We start from the raw sequence: 20,286 nt of genomic DNA, 5'->3' as shown, positions 1-20,286 counted from the left end.
TCCAAGGGATTTAAGAGCGTCTTACTCCTCCTTCACACTCTGGAGGACGTCTTCAACGGTCTTCCTTAATAACACATTTGGCTCCACTGGCATGTTTAAGAGGGTTGCTAGAGTCTCTAGCCTGAACCCTGATTGTCTAAGCCAAGCATGGCGCTTGATGAGCATTCCCTCCGCTATGATGCGTCCTGCATTATCTGCCGCATCAAGGTTATTCTTTAGCATGCAGTTTGAGATCTGCTTTGCTTCTGATATAGTCTTCAGTAACTGAGTCTTCAGTGGTTCTGGGTCAGCTTCTATTTGGCGTTCCAGATCATCCCATTTGTGGCAGACGTAACTAGCTAACAACGTAGTGTTAGCGATTGGTGTCTGGTTTGCTGCAGAGGAGGCGACCTTTCTCCTGAAAGTATATATCTTTTTGATCTTGTAGTCTGGCAGGGCTTCTGCCGATGCAAGGGGAATGCCCGCCCTTTTCACCCAGCGCTACCATAGCATGGACAGCAGCAGTGACTGTACACTCGAAGACGCCAGATGAATAATCATATCAGAACCTACGATTGGAATAACAAATGGTATTCATGATGTGTTTTGGAAACAGAATAATGTTAATAAGGTGGTAAAACCGGATAAAGTACTTATGATGTGCAAGCCGGGACACCCGGACACCACAGAAGCAGCTGCCCCAATGCGAGTGCATAGTTTTGTTAATTTTGGGGAGGGGTGGGAAGGGAATGTGAGGGGAGGGTGACAGTCAAAGTTCGGGGCACTATGAGGGTGGGGGAGGGAAAGTTTGGAAGAGGTTGGGGTGAAAAACTTAAAAAAGCGTACAGTCTGAAAACCAAACCAAGATGCGAACTGGTACAGGTGTATAGAGATCACTTGCTGACATGTGAAAGGATGCCTGACACAGTGTCCACTGGGGTTAAGTTGCAGAGTTGGAATGTTCAGGGCCTGGGCATCTCTATGAAAGCATGCAAGGTGATAGCATATGTAAACAGACAGGGAGACCAAATATTGTTCTTACAGGAAACACATTTCCTGGAACACCAAGCATGCACGTTCGGCCCTGGCTTGGGGGGTGGGGGGACATGGAACACTGCTACTATACCTCCTACTCCACCAAGGACCAAGGGGTCCTGATCCTTGTTCACAGGTCAATCCCCTTTCACACACATGACATGCACTCCGGTATAGACCCATCGCTGACCTCGCACACAATCTTGAGCTGGGTCACAGAAGCCCAGATTCTTCTCAGGACACTGTCGGATCCCTCCCATATATCACTTGTTAATGACGTCCCGGATAGCAGCTCCCAAAGGGTGCAGTGACGATTTAAACCCACATCACTTCTAGACCCGGTCTTTAAAACTGGCCTAACGCAACACATTTCAGACTTCCTTGAAACTAATGAAGGGTCTGTGACCAAACAGGCTATATTGTGGCAAGCATTCAAGGTATGTATGCAGGGAGTGGCAATGTCCACAGAATTTGGGGTGCTATACGATATTAGGCAGGAATTTAAGAGACAAGAAGAATCCATAGCTCAATTACAGGCAGAATATTTGAACAAGACACAACTAGAGAAATATTGCAAAGCAGCAGACAGGGAACTAAGCTATTTCGACATACCGATGGCGGCTCGTAGATACGGGGGACAGGAGCGACCAGGCAAACTTATCACGAATGGTACGTACGGAGAGAGGCAGTACTGCTATCCCGTGTATTAGCAGGCGAGATGGAGTGGTGGTCACGAAGGTAGAGGATGTGACTGGGGTGTTCTAGGACTTCTACAGTGACCTATACTCGCCCCAAAGCGTGGCCACTAATAAGGAGATTGATGAATACTTTGCTGCGATACCCACAACACTATTCTCGGCAGACACACGCAATGCTTTGGAAACCCTCATAACGGCCATCGAGATAAAAGGTGGTGATAAAGGACCACCCCAATGGGTTAGGGGCCGAATTCTATAAAGAATTCATGGAAGAGTTTGCACCCACCTTCTAGCGGTGCGGGTCGAGGCATTGGATACTGGTATCCTGCAAGAATCAATGCAGGAGACGGTCAGAACCCTGCTGTTGAAGCCCAGGAAACCGCCTGAAGACAGCGGATCGTACCACCCGCTGTCCCTTATTAACACGGATACGAAAATATTCGCCAAGATACTAGCCTCCCAAATTAATCCAGAAATGCCCTACATGGTGCATGACAATCAAGCGGGATTCATGCAGGGGAGGTCGACAGCATCGAATATTCGTAGGTTTAACAATGTCCTAGCGAAGATCCCACAGGACACTGAGGGGGTTGCCATATCCCTAGATATGCAGAAGGCTTTCGATAGTGTACTGGCCTTTCTTGTTTAGAGTGCTCCACAATTACAGATTTGGTCCTAGTTTTATTAAGTGGGTACAAATCCTTTATACGCAACCTTATGCTAGGGGTGTCTGTGAATGGGGTACTGTTATCAGTGCTGCAGCTTACGGGCGCCACCAGGCAGGGATGCCCACTTTCCCCCTTGCTGTTTGCACTTGTGATTGAAGCCCTTGATGATCTTAGGAGGGCACGACAGATAAGGGCAGGTATCCCCGTAGCTAGGTGGGTGGAGTTGATAACATTAAATGCAGATGACATCATAAGGTTTGTAAGAAATCCCGAAAAATGGCCTCAGAGGGTGTTGACCGTGGTTTAGGAATTCGGAAGATTCTCCAGACTCCGATTGGACACCAACAAGTCCGAAATATTCCAGCTGACCGACAACACAAGGCCACCTAGCAATCTATTTGGGCAACAATAGGCTCCCCAACTGGTCAAATATTTAGGGGTGGAGATGGCGCGATCGGCCAATCTGGTTCGCTCCCTTAACTATGATACACTGACAACTGCAGTGTGTGCCAAGCTTGAGTGCTGGAATCTGCTACCCATCTCGCTTATGGGACGAGTAGCACTAGTGAAAATGATTACACTACCCAAACTAGTCTACCTCTTCAGTACCATAGCACTGTGAACAGGCATGTCCCTTTTTGCAAAAATAACTGGTGCCTGCTCCGCATCCGTATGGAGGGGTCAGGCGAGGGCCAGTTTGAGGCGTCTCACACAACCATATGAGCAGAGGGGCTGGCAGCTCCAAACTACGAAATGTATTCTTTGGCAGCCCAAGCATATTACGCCATAAAGTGGATAGAAGGACGAGCCACAAACGTTGACTTCGAAACACAGGGGAGGGCAAGGGTCACATTATTACATAGGGTGGCCACTGGGAGGAGGGGAAATTATAACCATCTGAACCCGGCACTGGCCACACAGCAGGCATGGTCGAGACTGGTACAACAACCTTGAAATACCATAATGTATAGCCTGAAAATACCTATCTGGGTGCACCCTCCTATCTGCACCCATCGAATGACAGCTCTGTCCACACACTGCCAAGAAGCAGGCATAACACAGTTTGGGGAGTTCTACCACAATGGCCTATTTAGACCCTGGGAGGATGTTAAGCTCCAAGTAGGTGATACCCCGCTGCAGAAATTACAATACATCAGACTCCGATCAGCAGTAGCAGCAGCGTGAAATGGATTCCCACAGGAGCCAGCATCGCATCTGTATCTGAATTATATAATCTCCACTGGCACAACCAAAAATACTGCCTCAGCACTATACAAATTGGTGCTGGTAACAAGGAAGGTACACACACCGGATGTTAAGGGAGAGTGGGAAAAAGACCTAGGTGTCACGTTCCCAAAGTGACATTGGTCGCAGTTGTGCAGTCTCACGAAACAAGTATCGCTTAACTCTAGGTACAGGCTGATTCACTTCAAAATATGAGAGTACATCTCACCCCAATACGTTTAAGGAGAATGAATGCAACAGCTGAGGGGGGGGGGGGGGGGGGGGTTGCCCAAGATGTGGTAATGAAGATGCTGATCTGATGCACGTGTTGTGGTCCTGTGGGGCGCTTTATGAATTTTGGGGCAAGGTATGTTACGCATTGGAGGCAATGGTGGAACAACCTGTAGGATGGGAGCATTCAATATGCGTATTGGGTTATGTACTTAAAATGAATGCGGCAAAACGCAAACTCATAAACATAGGATTGTTACTGGCTAAGCGACCCATATCGATGAGGTGGAAGAGTAAAGCACCCCCCACGGTCGAGGAATGGATAAAATGATATGACAAGGGCGAATGATCAGGAAGAGGTATATTATAGCTTACTGCCTCGAACCAGTCGACCAAGAAATATATGGGGAGGTTTTAGTCAATACCCGAGCAATAGAGCAAGCGTAGAAAATGACGAGAGCAAAGCACTGTAAATGTTCTGTAGTCCCGTTTACTGATAATCAATATAATACCCGTGTAAGAATTCATTCGAAGTACGAATGTATTGTGTTGATTTCTGTGCAATTTAAATAAAAGTAAAAAAATAAAAAAAACTTTCTCTGGCTTATCTTGTGAGAACTACTGTTCCCAAGTGTAGAAAGGATCTTTGGTTCCCGTTTACATTTTATTAGGCGAGACCAGCACCCCCCACCCTAAGTGGAGTGCTGGGTTGATAACATGTATCCCCCTTCTCAAGTAACATGGATGTTACCAGGACAAACTTAACTTAAATGGTTGTGGCAGTGAACCTTTTTACCAATTCAGTGCACCTTTACCACAGGCTGTTTCCACAGCCCCCAGTAAAGGCACCCATGGGTGCCCATTTTACCAAAATGGCCCCTGTATTTTTTTTCCCGCCATTTTAGTGTTTGTCCTTTATTGTTCCTTCCCCTGACCTCCAGGACAGGAAAATCCTTTGTGTGATTTTTATCTTCGGCGCGAGTCCTGTGGACTCCCCACCCAGGCTCCAGAGTGTCTAAAGGCAGGAAACGAGGAAGGAGTCCAAAACTCTGAAGCCCTTTCTCTTCCAGCCTGCCTGTGAGAATCCAGTTCAAACTGGGCGGCTGCCTGTCCTGAAAGGGCTGCCAACTCCCGCAGGTTTGAATATTGCATGACTGTTTGAGTTGCTGGGTTCCTGCATAAAAGTCTGATGCTGGAATCTGAAGAGGTAGTAACCACTGCAACCAAAACTGAAGAGGATGAAGGAATTGCAGCTGAAACGATGTTCAGCGACCAGCGAGCCTGCTGTGTAACCGGAGCCTGCTGTAGCCCTTCCTTCCAATCGACCTGGGGACTCCAAAAACGACGACCCCAACCCAGAGCCAGGTGAGACCCACAAGACTCAAGAAGACCTGCATTTTGAGCCATCCCACATCGTGCTGCGACCTTGCAGGGCTGCAATATCCAAATACCCTGGGACGTTGAGCCATTGTGCGGTGCATGGTGTACCGAATCTCGCTGAAACTTTGTGGTTATCCTGCTAGACCTCCAGAGATGTGAATCGAGTCTGAAAAGTCCCCTCACCAGAGTGCTGGACCTTGCAAACAATGCGAATCCGACCAGAGATATTCTGTCTTCTTCTGTGCTCCTGAAAAAGGTGCCAAATCCACAGAGCCGCATCCAGCCATGAGGAAAACCTTGCCTAGAGCCTTCCCTGTGATCCTTGCTGCAAAAGTCCTTCCAGTGTCCTGTCTTCTTGATGAAGGAATTCAACAACCTTGTTTTTTGCAGCAGATCCTGAAGTCCTCCTGCTGCAAAATCTTCTGTGCTGAGATATTGTGCTGGCTTAGGTATTTACTTACCTTAAGTTTCTTGCGATTCCTGTGTAGTTTCGGGGTGTTTTCTGTGATTGGGAGCACTCTCGTCCAGTTCACCCAGGCCCACTGCTGGAATCCTCTGAGGGTGTCTTCTCTGAATTTCCTGAACCCTCAACTAACTACAGTAAAATACTTGTTTGAACAGTCTTCCTCTGGAACTCTGAACTTTTCCTGCAACTGAGCCATATCTCATCCTGTCTACAGCTGGCTCCTAGGCCACTAGGGTCCCTCTTCTGCCTCAGAAGTAGAATTGGGAAGGGATGAATACTTTAAGGGGTCTGCCTTGAAAATAAAACAAAGTGTTGAAAATGTACTTACTTGTAAATTAATTAGTTGGTAGCTGTACCTCTGAGTGTGTATAGATACAAAACATTATTACTTACCTTAGCGATGTTCTGCCATTCTAAACAGTATATATAGTATTTACTTACCTTGAATAAGTTGTGTGCCTTAAATAATCTCCAAGTCTTGCTTTCCTTAGAAACCGTCTCGCCATTCTAACTAAAAGTAGACTGAAGGTTAAGTTACTCACCTATGAACTTGGTTCTCCTCTTCCCAAAAATAATGTGGTTGGTTTCACTTTATTATTCCCATTAGGATAATTGTACAAGTGTCCCCAATTGGGTCTTGCTTTCCCCGACTTGCCGTTAGCCTGTCCAGAATAAGTCAGCCTAGGTCATAATTACCTTTTAGGATACTGGTAGCTCCTTACAAAAGTAAATAGAGGTTTTACTTACCTTGAGTATAACTGGGTTATCCTAAAATAAGTTGGAGTTATTGCTTTCCTTAGTCTGTGAACTGAAAAGCAACCGTAATTGAATATTACACCCCAAGGTCCAACTCCTCTAGAATAACTATAACCCTGAATCAGAGTTATAGGTGCTTACTGTTCCTAGAATAAGTGTTCCACTATTCAGAAAAGTATATTGCCTGGTTGACTTAATATGTGATTTCTTGCCGAGCGTCACGGTACAACAGTTAGCGTCTACTACCCTTGTATTACTGTAAGTAATCCCAAAAGTAACTATTGGTTTTGACTTCCCTAGAGCTACTGTTCGGTGTTCCAAATAACGTATGCTTTGGTCTGTGAACCTTCAAGCATAGCGTTATGTTTTTATAATTGTGGTTATATATAATGTGATAGTACTTATTATAAAGGGTATAAGGATCTGACATGCAATGTAAATATGATTGTAACTGACCAATGTTGGTCCTACCTATACATGGCAGATCCGTTGGCATATATAGCTGCAGCATTTTATATTTGGAAAAGAGTGATGGCTGAAATGGCCAAAGTATTATAAGGACTGTAACCTAAATGGAGAATGATGAAGAGTACATATATGACAAATATAAATTAGGAGTTAAAGTAAATATTTTGAAAAATGTTTTGAAAAAAACTTACTGAAAATGAAATTGTGGGTAAAATGATTATATAGTAAATGTACAAATGAACAACTTTTTAAAATTGAGGAATCATTGTAATAGTAATTGTTTTAAAGAATTCTGTTTGTTGTTTTGTTTTAGTGTATAAGGTTTTAATTAACCAATTTGCACTTTAAATAATGAAAGAAAAAAAATGAATATGTTACTTATTTCCCACAAGATTTATCTGGGCCTACTTGTATTTAACTGAACCATTTATTTTGACAATACATAGTAAGCAAGTGTTTCTTTGGACCATTCGTATTACAATTTCTTTGTACTGATTCTACAGACGTCTCTCCCTCCTAAGAAACGCCTGACTGCTCCGTCTACGCTATCCTATACTGAGGTGGTACAGCCTTATACCAAGAGTGGAGCCTTGTACTGCCTCAGTTAAATGGTTTTACTAAGCCCTTACTTGGACGTCAGAAAAACTGTCCTAACAACAACCACCAAGTCACTCTTCTTGCCCCATGTTGTCGTTCCCATCCATAATCTTAGCTAGGCCCCTCTAGACTTGGTAATATCAGTATTACCATGCTGGAATGTTATTTCAAAACAATTCAGGGAAACAAAAGCATTCACTCTTCAAGGACTTCCTCAGCTTTCTCAAAACTGCTTTCGAGTAAATATTCCCTGCTCGGCCATACCACTTTGAACCCTATATAAACTCTTCTGCGGTCCAAATCCAAGATCCATTTTTTGATGGATCGATGACCCAAACTAAGACCGTTTGCTCCACAGACTGTGGATTGGTTAGCAGTGGTGGGGGCACAATACCCTTCATCCAAGCAAGCTTAGGCACTCCGTTAACACAAAGGTGGATATTTGGGGTTGTGTAAAAGCTTCATAAGATGTAAAACTCAAAATCTGAGCACACTTCTTTCAAATTTAAGTACGCAAGAGATTCTCCTGCGATAGTCAAGGGTAAAACTAAACTGAAGTCCGATGTAAGGGATCATGCCACATTCCAGCTTAAACTATTCTAAGTGTAGAACATAATTATTAAGTATGCGGCCATCCAGATGTTCTGGATAATAACTTCCATAATTCATAAATTATCAACCATGACCTGGAAGGACAAATGGAGGAGAACTGCGAGGGCACCAAGGTCCCACTAGTAAGAAGTAAATCACTGTACAATCAATAGGCTTGCATTCCTCAGACCCTTGCCCAGGATGCCTGAACTGCAGAGCCTCGAGCCTTAGGATTTCACAATCATAATGCAATACTTCATAAAAGGATGACACACTATAACCTTTATCAATGCATCAATCTGAAACTTCCACAACAATGTGAAGAACTTTAACTGCAAGAGACACTCCCATGCAAAGGCTGGCTTTACACCCAATACAAAGGACACTGCATAGTTCAATGCAACAGGATGTATTTGTACTTTCCACCTCAAGATTGCTGCATAATGGAAACATAGCGTATTGAAACATGATAAAATAATTGATTCTACATCTGCATCCGTACAAAGTAATCATTTCCACATCAGCTATGGTACTTGCATGTTAACAGGACTTTCTGCTGCCAGTGCTACAGCGGAATCCAAGTGGATCTTGCAAGACCGCCCATGAACTTGCAGGAACTGAGCTGGGTCCTTTTTCTAGAACAAAAAAGAAGGATTAAAAGACAAGAATAATAATAATTCGCATTTATATAGTGCTACGACCCCTCAGGCATCTGAGGGTTGCTCATTACCTATGGTGTGTGGTGCTCATTTATCGACCTTGGAAGGATGAAAGGCTGAGTTTGGCCCTGCCGGGATTCGAACCTGCATCGGCAGGTTCAGCCCGGATGGCAAAGTGAGCGCTCTTCTCGCTGTATCATCTGACCGGCTAATACAAGAACGCAAAACTAGCCGATTACCGTAGATGTGCACACAACATAAAGGAACAAGTTACTTACCTGTAACTCCTGTTCTCCAGCATGGGTCTGGCATGGATTCGCATGAATAGTCTCAGTTGTCAAGCTGGAAATCCTCAGTAAAAAGAAAAGCAGTTTGCTTTAGCCTAAAACTGCATTTCTCCTCTATAACCAATTGCTGTCCTTTGGGTCATACTGCCCCCATCCAATGACTGTAATCTCCCTTAGCTCCACCCCTAGTTACAATCTTCATATCTGGAAGAGCACATAAAGTGGCAGTATGAACCAAAAATAGCCACAGAGGCGAGGGAGGGTTTGCATGTGAATCCAGGCCAGATCCATGCTGGAGAACATGAGCTACAGGTAAGTTACTTGTTCCTTCTCCACATGGCGTCTGGCATGGATTCACATGCTCATGAATAAGATTAAAGAGCAGTACATATACATAACCACGGGAGGTGGCAAGGCTCAACAGAAGCAATACATTTACCCTGGAACAAACTAAACTCAAGCAAGCAGGTTGCGTAGCAACGCTTGGCCGACCCGGGACTCCTTGCAATCCCCGTCGATGCAGTAGAATCTTGTGAAGGTGTGCGTGGACCTCCACTTAGCACCCCTGCAGATGTCGAGCTGGGGCACACCAGAGAGAAATGCAGTTGCAATAGCTCTGCTCGAATGGGTGTCCGCCAGCCTGGAAGAGGTCTGTTGGCCAGACAATGGCCGTGCATGATACACCTGGAGAGACACCTGGAGATGGAAGCCTTAGGCAAGGCCTTCCCGTGATTCACGGGTCCAAAATTGACAAACTGTGAAGTCTTCTGAAAATCCTTAGTGCGCGCCACATAAAACTTCAAGGCATGAGCAACGTCCAGCGAATGCAATGCCCTTTCAGCAGGTGAAGGGTTTGGGAAGAAAATTGGCAGAATCAAAGGCTCGTTGAGATGGAACTCCCAGGGGACTTTTGGCATAAAGGAGGGGTGGGTCCGTAGCACTGCTTTTGTAGCACGGAATGACAAATCTGGTAGCTTGCAGGAGAGTGCCTGAATCTCCCCTACCTGCCTTGGCAAGGTAATGGCCAATAGAAAAGTAGTCTTCAATGAGAGTAACTTCAGAGGGGCCTGATGCAATGGGTCGAATGGAGGCCCTGTGCGTTTACTCAAAACAATGTTCAACTCCAAGCCATAGCAGGAGTCTTCACCAGTGGAAAAGGCCTGAAAAGGCTCTTAAGGAACTACTTAACGAGCCTGTGAGACCAAAGGGAGGGCGTGTCTGGCGTCCAGGTATACTGGGAAATGGCCGCCAGGTGCACCTTTATGGAGGCATGAGCAAGCCCAGCCTTGGCCAGCGAAAGCAGGTATAGACGGCACGGCGGAGCTGTTATGCGCAGAGGTGTAATCTTCCGAATACTGCACCACACTGAAGCATTCATTCCATGTGTGACATCTGAATTCATTCCATGAATGCTTCAGTGTGGTGGCCATAGCACAACAGCGTAGAGGAAGCACTATCCTTGGCCAGAATCTTCTTGCAGTTCAGCGGCATGGAATAATGGCCACACTCTAGGGCTGCAGGAGTCAAGCCACGAAGCTCAGCGACGCTGTGTAGTGGTGCACTATTGCTCCGTAGTCTCTGGAGCGAAGGTCGGAAGTGGAGGCAGCCGGATGGACGTAGCCACTGAGACTGAGCAGGTCCAGGTACCAGATATGCCGGGGTCACGCTAGAGCGATGACGATCATCCTGCAATGACAACATCTGAGTGTGTTGATCACACGTAGCAGGAGCAATATTGGAGGGAAGGTGTACAGGGAGAGCCCCGCCCACAGGAACGAGAAGGCCCCCCCCCCCATGCTCCTCGACTGAGGGAACCCGCTGGCAAACCTCTGACAGTTGGAGTTGGTCGCCTTCGCGAAGAGGTCGAATTAGAGTCAACGCCACTTGCTGAAGAGATGGGATACTTGCACCTGCAGACGTTCCCATTTATGGCAGGAGCGCTGCTCCCTGCTGAGCCAGTCTGCAATGGTGTTCTTGATGCTCGCCAGGTGAAAGGGGACGAGGAACATGTCCTGACTAATGGCCCAGTGCCACAGGTTCTGGGCCATCCAGGGAAAGCATGTCCCGTCCTGCTTCCGGATGTAGAACATGGTGGTGGCATTGTCTGAAGATGCGCACCACCTTCCCCCGCAGCAGAGGTAGAAATGACTTGAGAAGATTACCCTTGATGGAGGTCCTTTTCCTCCGGGAGCCAGAGGCCCCTGGTGCGAGACTGGTACGAGTGGGCCCCCACCCTTCCAGGGAAGCGTCTGTGGGGACCGTGGCCTGGCACGGTGGTATCTTAAAAGGAGCTCCTTGCTTGAGATGTGGGCACACTTCCCCACCATCATAGAGGTTGCCAGAACTCTTGGTTGAGGGCGTTCTTGTCTGTCCCAAGTGCATGTGATCTGCTGCCACTGTGCATCCAGGAACTCTTGAAGACTTCTCTTCTGGATACTGCAAAATGGGACAAGGTGGATGCAAGAGTACATCATGCCCAACAGCAACTTGATGACCCGCACTGTTGAGGTTTGCGCTGATGACAGGTGCTGCACATTCTCCAGGATGGCCAACACCCTCTCCTCCGAGGGAGAAGCCAGGCATGCGACAGTGTTGAAACGGGCACCCAGGAACAGAGTGTTCTGCAATGGCTCCAAGGAAGACCTTGGATAGTTGGAGAATCAGAGCTCCGTCAGAAGGCGTACGGTCTCTGCGGTGCACTGGGTTGCCAGCATGTGACGGTAGGAACAGATGAGCCAGTCGTCCAGATATGGGTAGACGTGGATGGCCTCGAGGCGTAGATGCACTGCCACTGGAGCCAGGCACCCTTGGTGCCGATTTTAGGCCAAAGGGAAGCGCCTTGAACTGATAGTGCCGTCCCTAGACCACAATACCCCTCCTCCAGCAGGCTGAGCACGTGTTGCAAAGAGACGATCCTCAACTTCTCGTATTTCAAGTACTTGCGGAGGTGCCTTTAGTCTAGGACTGGCTGCCACCATCCTGACTTTCTGTACCAGAAAGTATCTGCAGTACACTCCGGATCCCCGAAGGCGCAGAAGAACGGGCTCCATCGCCCCCTTTCTTCACATGGCCTGAAGCTCCTGCAGCAGTTGGGCCCTGTGTAGTTATTTACGCGCTACAGGAGGAATGAAAGGGCACCTGCGTTGGAATTCCAAGGTGTGCCCTTGATGAAGAATGTCCACTACCCATTTATCCGTGGCGATGTCTTCCACTTGCCAACAAAGTTTGCTAGCCGGCCGCAGTTGGGGTGAGAAAGTGGGGTCCCGGATACATGGCCAGTTCAGGCCTGCTTCCACGTCTACACCCTATCCTGTGGGCGATTGCGCTATCCTCTGCTACCGTAGGCCTGCGAACGGCTTCTGTAGGCTTCCTGGGCCGTGGAACCAGATTGCAGATGATAGGGGGTGTTAAACCCTTGGACCTGCTGGACTTACCTCTCGAGTGCCGAAAGGATGACCATTTCCTCTGCTGCAGCGTCTCCAGCAAGCACGCCATCTCTGTATTTGTCTTTGTGAGCTGCGGCTGGAGCCCGTAGACGAAGGGCCCAGTTTCAAGTCATCCTGCTCTTGTGGGGCTCGTGAGTCTCTCTGGTGCTGTCGGCGCTGCAATTTGTTATCCCGATCCTGCTCGAGGGCACACGCGGCGTGGCCTGACCCCGCTGTGTACGCGTTTCGGCGGGTTGCGCCGATCGGAGGGGGCGGACGTTTTGGAGGAGCCCCGGGCGAGCATCTCTGTGGGAACGTTTGCGGGACACAGCCCGGGCGGTTGCCTTCGAGGAACGAGCGCGGCGCCGATTGATGTGGGGGACAGCAGCGCTCGCGAATGCAGGCAACTGCAACAAATTAATCTAAAGCTGTCCATGGGGTGGAATAGTGCTACGCGGAAAACACAACAGTGCGGTGGTTCCAAGGACGCGTATTGTGGACTATGGAGCTTGGGCCCTGGGGCTAACATCACGCAGGGTCTGCTGCGGATTGAGGCTGCATGAGCGCGCACATAAGCTTCGCAAATCACCCGAGAGGCGATCAACGAAAGCACAGCCGTGGCCGATGTATGAGCTGTGAAGGCGCATTCCCACACTGGATAACCTTGGAAGCTGATTGTAACATTGGATGGAACAGGACACGAACAGAGAGTGCTAACGAAACCTGTCAAATCTGAGACCAAACAGCCCACTATGGGCGTGATACTGTTGTGACACGGCTGGAAAGGAGCGCCACTGGAGATGCAGGGCTACTGTGCGCATGAGGTACACTGAAGAGTCTATCCTCCGTGACAAGGGCTAAGCAACTGTGGTAACGCTGTAGGCCTTGGAAGAGTCTGGGGCCTGCAGAGAGAGGACACATATTCCATACTGAGGCGCTACGAGAGGACATAAGCATTTGTGCAGCCCGGTGCCAGTCGCGAAATCTCGGTTGTGGGAGAAGCTGAAAGTGTCCGCTGGCCCCGGAGAGTAAACTATTGAGACAGTGACAGTGGTGTCCAAGGAAAAGACGCGGGAGCATTGGGCCAAAGCTAGGGATAACAGCTGAGAGTGGTTAAGGTGGAGGAGGAGGAGGCTCCCAAGCATTACACATAATAAGCCAGGAGGCTAGGTGGATACGCTAAGGCTGCATGGTCCCCAGGACGCTATGAGACGTTGAATACGTGGGAGGACACAGCCCATTCTGAACTTGGGGCTCAGCATACATAGGTGTGTGCCGGGGCTCCTCTGGGACGGCTGCCTATACCCGGAGGGGCGCACTGGTGTCGAGCCTACATAGGAAAGCAGGATTGCGCACCTGAGTCCGGTCAACCTAGGGTGCATAGCGAAGGTTGCAGGATGGCGGGGCGAGGGACTGGGAGTAAATACAAGAATAAGCAATCCACGATGGAAGCATTTGCCAAAACACAACAATCTCCAGCGGCCACACCGTCCAAAACGGAGCTGCGAGACTCATGGAGGACAGCGATGGCAGACCTGCGCACTTCCCTGGAGGCCAAAATAGACGCAGTAGGCATAGAAGTTACCCTGCTGAGGCAAGACGTCAGGGGACTGGCGGAGAAAACGAGTAGCCTGGAGAGTGCGGTGAAAATCAACACGGACACCAGCACTAGCAACGTACAGGAGATCCACGTGCTCCAACAACAGGTAGCTAACCTGGAGACTCGGGCGGAGGAGGCAGAAGGGAGAGCGAGGAGGAACAACATTCGTGTGGTGGGATTGCCGGAGGGAGAGGAAGGACAGGACCCGACAGACTACATCGAGAATCTGTTCCTACAAGATATAGGGGCTGAAAAACTGTCGCAGGGGTTTGCGGTGGAGCGTGCACATAGAGCCCTCATGAGGAGGCCGCAACCGGGGGCTCCCCCCGGCCAATAATAACGAAAATACTGAACTATAAGGATCGCGAGAAGATTCTGGAATACTTCCGTAAAGGAGGAACCATTGAGAGGGCGTTGAGCACCGTCACGGCATATCCAGATTACACAATGCTGGTCCAAAGGCAGCGATACAGCTATGTGGCAATCAAAAGAAGGCTACGAGCGGCAGGGATCAAATATATGCTGCTGTATCCCGCGAAACTAAAAGTGATACATAAGAGCAAGATGTTTTTTTTCCACACGCCCGAAGATGCGACGACCTGGCTGGACCTTCAGGATTGCCCGGAACAGGAGGCGGATCAAGCGCAGGAGTAATACGATAAGTGGCCAGGACATTACATGTAGCGGGGCATGATGTGTAGTGGGTATCCATTACGACTGTGGGTGATGGCTATGGCTGAGAGGTAGTACTGGGCACTGGTGGCATTTGAAGCAGATCCTATGGGCTTGGGCGAATACAAGGACTTGAATATAGCAGAGTGAATATATTTGTGGTGATTGTACAGTTCAGTGTGTAGAGTTTACAGCAAACAGGAGCGGCAGGGCGTGAGCACCCTATCCCCCATATTAGTTTTAGTAGGCTAGCCAGTAGGGCGGCCTTACCCCGCGGAGCATCGAATACAGGCGGAAGCCAGGAAAGTGCTAGATGCGGGGGAGCCCGAGATCCAGGGATGGAGCTGGGCAACAGTTGGGGGGGGCAGTTGGGAGGGTTGGAAAGGGGAATGGGGGTGGGAGGTGTGGGGAGTTGGGCGGGATAAGGGGAAGGGAGGGGTGTTTTGGGTGTGTGTAGTTAAGGGAAGTTTGAAATGGGATACGAGCCTAAATAGACGAGAACGGGTACCAGCAGTGGATAGTGCGGTTGAGGTGGGGGAGGAAAACATAACAAGCCATGGGGGACCTTAAAATAATCACATGGAATGTTAGGGGTCTAAACAGTTATTTGAAGAGAAATAAGGTTATGCTATACTTGTGCAGACAAAAGACAGATATTGCGCTATTACAAGAGACCCATCTGACAAAAGAGAGATTGGGAACGATTAAGAGAAAATGGAAAGGAGTGGTGATGGGTTAAACGTACTCGGCTTACGCTAGAGGGGTCCTCATCTGGGTGGCCCCGCATGTCCCCTTTCATGTATTACAGGAAACTGCTGAAGCGGATGGGGAAATGGTCATACTCAGGGGACTGGTAGAGAACAGAGAGAAGTATAATCAATACATATGCTCCCAATCAGAACACGGCTATGTATTTCAGAACCCTGAGTGCTAACCTTGGTATGTGCATGGGAAGTGCGGTACTTTGGGGAGGGGATTTCAATTGTGTGTTAGATCCAAGGGTGGATAGATCAGATCAGAAGTTGGAAAAACCTGCCCCGGCGGCACGGGTGTTAGAAGCGCTGCTCGATGATTTTGACTTGACTGATGTATGGAGAATGAAGCACCCCCAAGAAAGACAGTATTCTCACTACTCGGCCCCGCAACAGCTGTCCACTAGACTAGACTATGTCTTTGCTACGTCAGGCTTAATGACGGAAATGGTGCGGGTGGAATATAAAGCGAGAGTCCTGTCGGACCACTCGCCCTTGGTTGTTAGCTGGCAATGCCGCCCTCCAAGAGCAAGGATCCCGATGTGGAGGCTCCGAGCGGAAGCGCGTAAAGATCCTGTGTTCAAGGAAGAGGTAAGGGAAGAGATCATAAATTACTTTGAGGAGAACATGGATAGTGTAGATTCGGCGTGCACGCTATGGGAGGCCTTTAAAATAGTGTTGAGAGGAGTGGCCATAGCAAAGTCCCGAAGCCTGCAGGGCGGTGTCCTGGCGGATTTACAAGAGGCTGAGAGGGAGTTGGAAAAAGCACAAAGGGAGGAGGATGATACTGGTTCGAACGCAGAGCGGATACTTCAACTTCAACAGATATGTGGAGAGCATTGGGATAGGTTGTGTAAACTGAATTATAAGAAATACATAGAGAGGCAGCACGCGGGGGGGTTACAAAACAGGACAGCTTTTGGCATGGCTATATAAGAGCGAAACCCCCAGGCCCACCATCAGGGCAATAACAAGGGATGACGGCAGTGTAGCAGACACCCAGGAGGGAGTTAATCAGGAATTTTCCACGTATTACGGAGAACTGTATGGGGATGTTGAGGAGGATAAAAGAAACACTCGAAGATATAGGTTTGCCCAGGATAAGTGCTGAAGAGAGGGAAGAGGTGGATGCACCAATCACTTTAGAGGAGCTAGAAGCGGTGGTAAGACAATTGCCTACTAGTAAAACCCCAGGGGCGGATGGGCTTCCGAGCGAGTTTTATAAAGCATACATGGCGGAGGTGCTCCCTCCGATGCTGAATATGCTAAATGAAGCGTTTGAGATGGGACTGCTGCCAGAGTCGCTAAGGGAAGCAATTATAATTCCGCTCCCTAAACCGAATAAGCCGAGAAACGGTTGTGGCTCCTATAGACCACTATCAATGCTGAATCAAGACAGCAAGATATTAACAGCTGTTTTGGCAAGCAGACTGCGCAGAGTCATAGACGAACTCATACACCCGGATCAGACGGGTTATGTTCCGAACAGGAACATGACTCACAATCACAGGCGAGTCCACCGAGTCATTGAGTGGGCAGGGGGGGAATGAGGGTGACATGGCAGTAGTGTCCTTGGATGCGGTAAAGGCCTTTGATTCTGTCAGGTGGCCATGGCTGCTGGCGGCTCTGACGGAATATGGGATGGGGCCCGGATATGTAAGATGGGCAAAGATGTTATACAGAGCGCCACTCGCCAGAGTTAAGACGGGAGCTGTTATTTCAGAGAGATGGCGGTTAGGCAGAGGTACCAGACAGGGATGCCCATGGTCCCCCATGTTATACATATTGGCATTGGAGCCCTTGGCCATATACCTCAGACAGCAGTATGACACCATAGGCATTGACGCGGGTGGGGAGCGACACTTGATCTCTTTATATGCAGACGATATGTTGTTGTATCTGAAGTATCCAGAGGAGAATCTCCAGTATATCTTGGAGGTTATGGATCGGTATGCAGGGCTTTCTGGAATAGCTGTGAATCCTCAGAAGTCTGTAATTTTCCCGTTGGGTAACTATAAAGGATCCCCCGTAGACCAGCTTCCGGTATTGCAAGTCCCCTGAGCTGTTGATACCTTTCGGTACCTTGGGATAGATGTGTATCATACGGTTGAACAAGAACATAAGCATAACACGGAGGTAGCCGTGGGGAAAATAGAGAAAAGTATGCAATTTTGGGGGAAGCTGCCGCTAGCTATGATGGGGCGTAGTGTAATGCTTAAGATGGCGGTTTTGCCCAGGCTCCTGCATTTTTTTGAAAACATTCCACACCTCATACCTGGGAAGTTTTTTGCCAAGCTTAATAGTATATGCAGGGACTTTTTGTGGCAAGTGACTAGGTGCAGAATGGCACTGTGGAAATTGCAAAACTTTTACGAAAAGGGGGGGGGGATACGGCTCCCCAACTATGAGGCCTACTATATAGCGGGCCAATTGCAGTATGTTGCTAAATGGCTCTCGGATGAAAGTACCCCCGAATCCAGATTGTTTAGTGCAGACTGTGCCCCATTTTACTTAAAGGAAATGATCTGGTTATCTGAATCAGACATGAGGGGGCGCCCCAAAATGATGATGCTGGGGTGGAGGATTTGGCGCCGCGCGTGCAGGATGATGGAAGTCCCGGCTCCGTGCTCCCCGCAAATACCGCTGGTGGCGCTGGCCAAGGGAGATGTGCAACTGCGAAGGAGGATCAGAAACCACTGGGAATCGGTGGGGCTGGCTACGGTGGGAGATGTTTGGCGGGAGGGAGCCATCATAAGTTTTGAGGAGTTGGGTGAGGAGACAGGTCTACACGTAGGTCAATATATTACATATCATAGATTGGTGCGAGAAATTAAGAAGACTTGGCCCAAAACTGTACTCGAAGCAGAGCCGGAGGGTATTGTAGACACTATATATGATAACAGAGGGAGGGCATGAGATTTCGAGATTGTATGGCATGCTGATGCTTCAGATTGGTAAAGAACCAACGCAACTTCAATTAGATTGGGAAACGGAGGGAACAGAGGTGGGAGCCTCGATGGAAGATGGGATGTGGGAGCGGGCCTTGTGGTATCAGAAGGTGTCGAGAAACGCTAGGTTGAAACAAATACAATTATATGTTACGCATAGGGCGTACACGACGCCCTGCGGATTTCAAGGTTCAAAAATGCAGGCAGACAAGCATGTCCTAAGTGTGATGAAGAACGGGCTGACATGGCACACATGTTTTGGTCCTGCCCTGTGGTTGGGCGTTTCTGGAGCGAGATAGCGGCAAAATTGGCGGATAAAGGAATTACATTGGTGGTAGAGTCAGCCTGGGCTTGCCTATTGGGGGGGTTCCCTAGATTGCAGAAACTGAAGCATGTTAACAAACTGAAGGACTTGGCATATGTGTTGGCTAAAAGGAGGATTGCCATGGGGTGGAATGCTTGTCATAAACCGCAGGTTGAGATATGGTGGAAAGAATTGCAAAAGTGGGCGGAAGCAGAGACTATGGTATGGCAAGAGTCCAGTATGATGGGAGGGGGAGAAGAGGCGGGAACCCTGTTGGCTTGGAAATCACTGATAACAGAATGGTTTGGTACGATGCCAGATTTGGCAGATTCCAACGGAGAACGGACCCCACCGCGCAGCGTGAACACGGAGTAAATAGACTTGGGCTCGTAAGGGGGGGCGGGTTCTGGGGAGCGGAGATCAAATTGTATGATGTACACATTTGAAACTGTGTTATGGCATTTTGTACTGCATATTTGGTCTGCATTGTTTTGTTGATTGAAAAACAATAAAAAATTTATAAAAAATAATCAAAGCATGTCCACTACCTTGGACTCGACGTCCGCCCTTAAGTTAATGGCCTTCAGCCAGTCTTGGTGTCGGAGAGCCACCCCATTGCCCATCTGGCGGAACCCGGAATCCGCAATGTCCAGTGCCTCTGTGATGGTGGGGTCCAAGGCCACTTCACCTTCATGAACAGGGCCAGGGTCTTAACCTCCTTGTCTCCGGCAGGAAGTCCAAAATGGGCCAGAGCTTATATCACAGCTCCCCATCGTAGTGAGGCAGAATGGCTAGGGCATGGACAGCATTGACAGTGGAGGCTGCAGTGTAAAATAATGTGCTTGCCCACCAAGCTTCTTCCCCTCTTGGTCCGAGGGCACCATGGAGTACTAGGACTTCATTCAACGAGCGCTTTCTTGTGGCAGCAGACACCAGAGTCTGCAGAAGGCTACAATCTCTCTACAACCTAAAGATTTATGTTTAGATAGGCATTCAACCAAACTATTTGATGTTCAATAACCACCCTTGAACTGTGATCACTTGTGTCTGTCTTCACTGTTTAATACCATGCCTTCCTTACATTGGTTATAGAGAAATACAGTTTTTAGGCTAAAGCAAAACTGCTTTTCTTTTTACCAAGGATTCCAGCCTGACAACGGAGAATAGTCATGAGCATGTGAATCCATGTCAGACCCCATGCTGGAGAAGTCAGATATACCCAGAACAAATAAGTTCTATATACATTTTGCTTGCCCTTTTATGAATCCGTTCCCAGCTGTTTAGTTGCTAACTTGTTCAGTACACAATTGCCTTTTAAATTTAGAACAGATGAGGAGAGTATTGCTGGTAAATGTACACACTTGGCTCAGAATTTCGGCCTGGGGTACAAAGTATAGAGACGCCCAAGAAAAAGATTGGCCGAGCACAGTTGTGCTCCTCATGCAGACAATACTACATTGTGTACTGGTAGGGAGCTTTACCAAAGGTAGGACTTTAGAAGACTCATACTTGGGACACAGGGCTCCAACTCTTAATATAGGCCTGT

The 20,286-nt window shown here is 48.3% G+C and overlaps 1 protein-coding gene across 4 annotated transcripts in view; it reads right to left on the bottom strand.

Annotated features, from left to right (window-relative positions):
- Window positions 1-20,286, bottom strand: part of CLASRP (CLK4 associating serine/arginine rich protein) — a 1,024,175-nt gene that overhangs the window by 898,597 nt on the left and 105,292 nt on the right. For all 4 annotated transcript variants that reach the window (XR_011302052.1, XM_069644604.1, XM_069644606.1 and 1 more), the window contains one exon: window positions 8,631-8,728. Coding sequence is in view for 3 of the 4 variants with exons in the window: in XM_069644604.1 (XP_069500705.1) it covers window positions 8,631-8,728 (98 nt within the window). In the remaining variant the exon portion in view is untranslated. The remainder of the gene's footprint in view (window positions 1-8,630; window positions 8,729-20,286) is intronic.

This window comes from Ambystoma mexicanum, chromosome 2p, assembly GCF_040938575.1.
Source record: "Ambystoma mexicanum isolate Mex_15411 chromosome 2p, UKY_AmexF1_1, whole genome shotgun sequence".
Taxonomy (NCBI): Eukaryota; Metazoa; Chordata; class Amphibia; order Caudata; family Ambystomatidae; genus Ambystoma; species Ambystoma mexicanum.
This window is presented reverse-complemented; position numbering and strand designations above follow the sequence as displayed.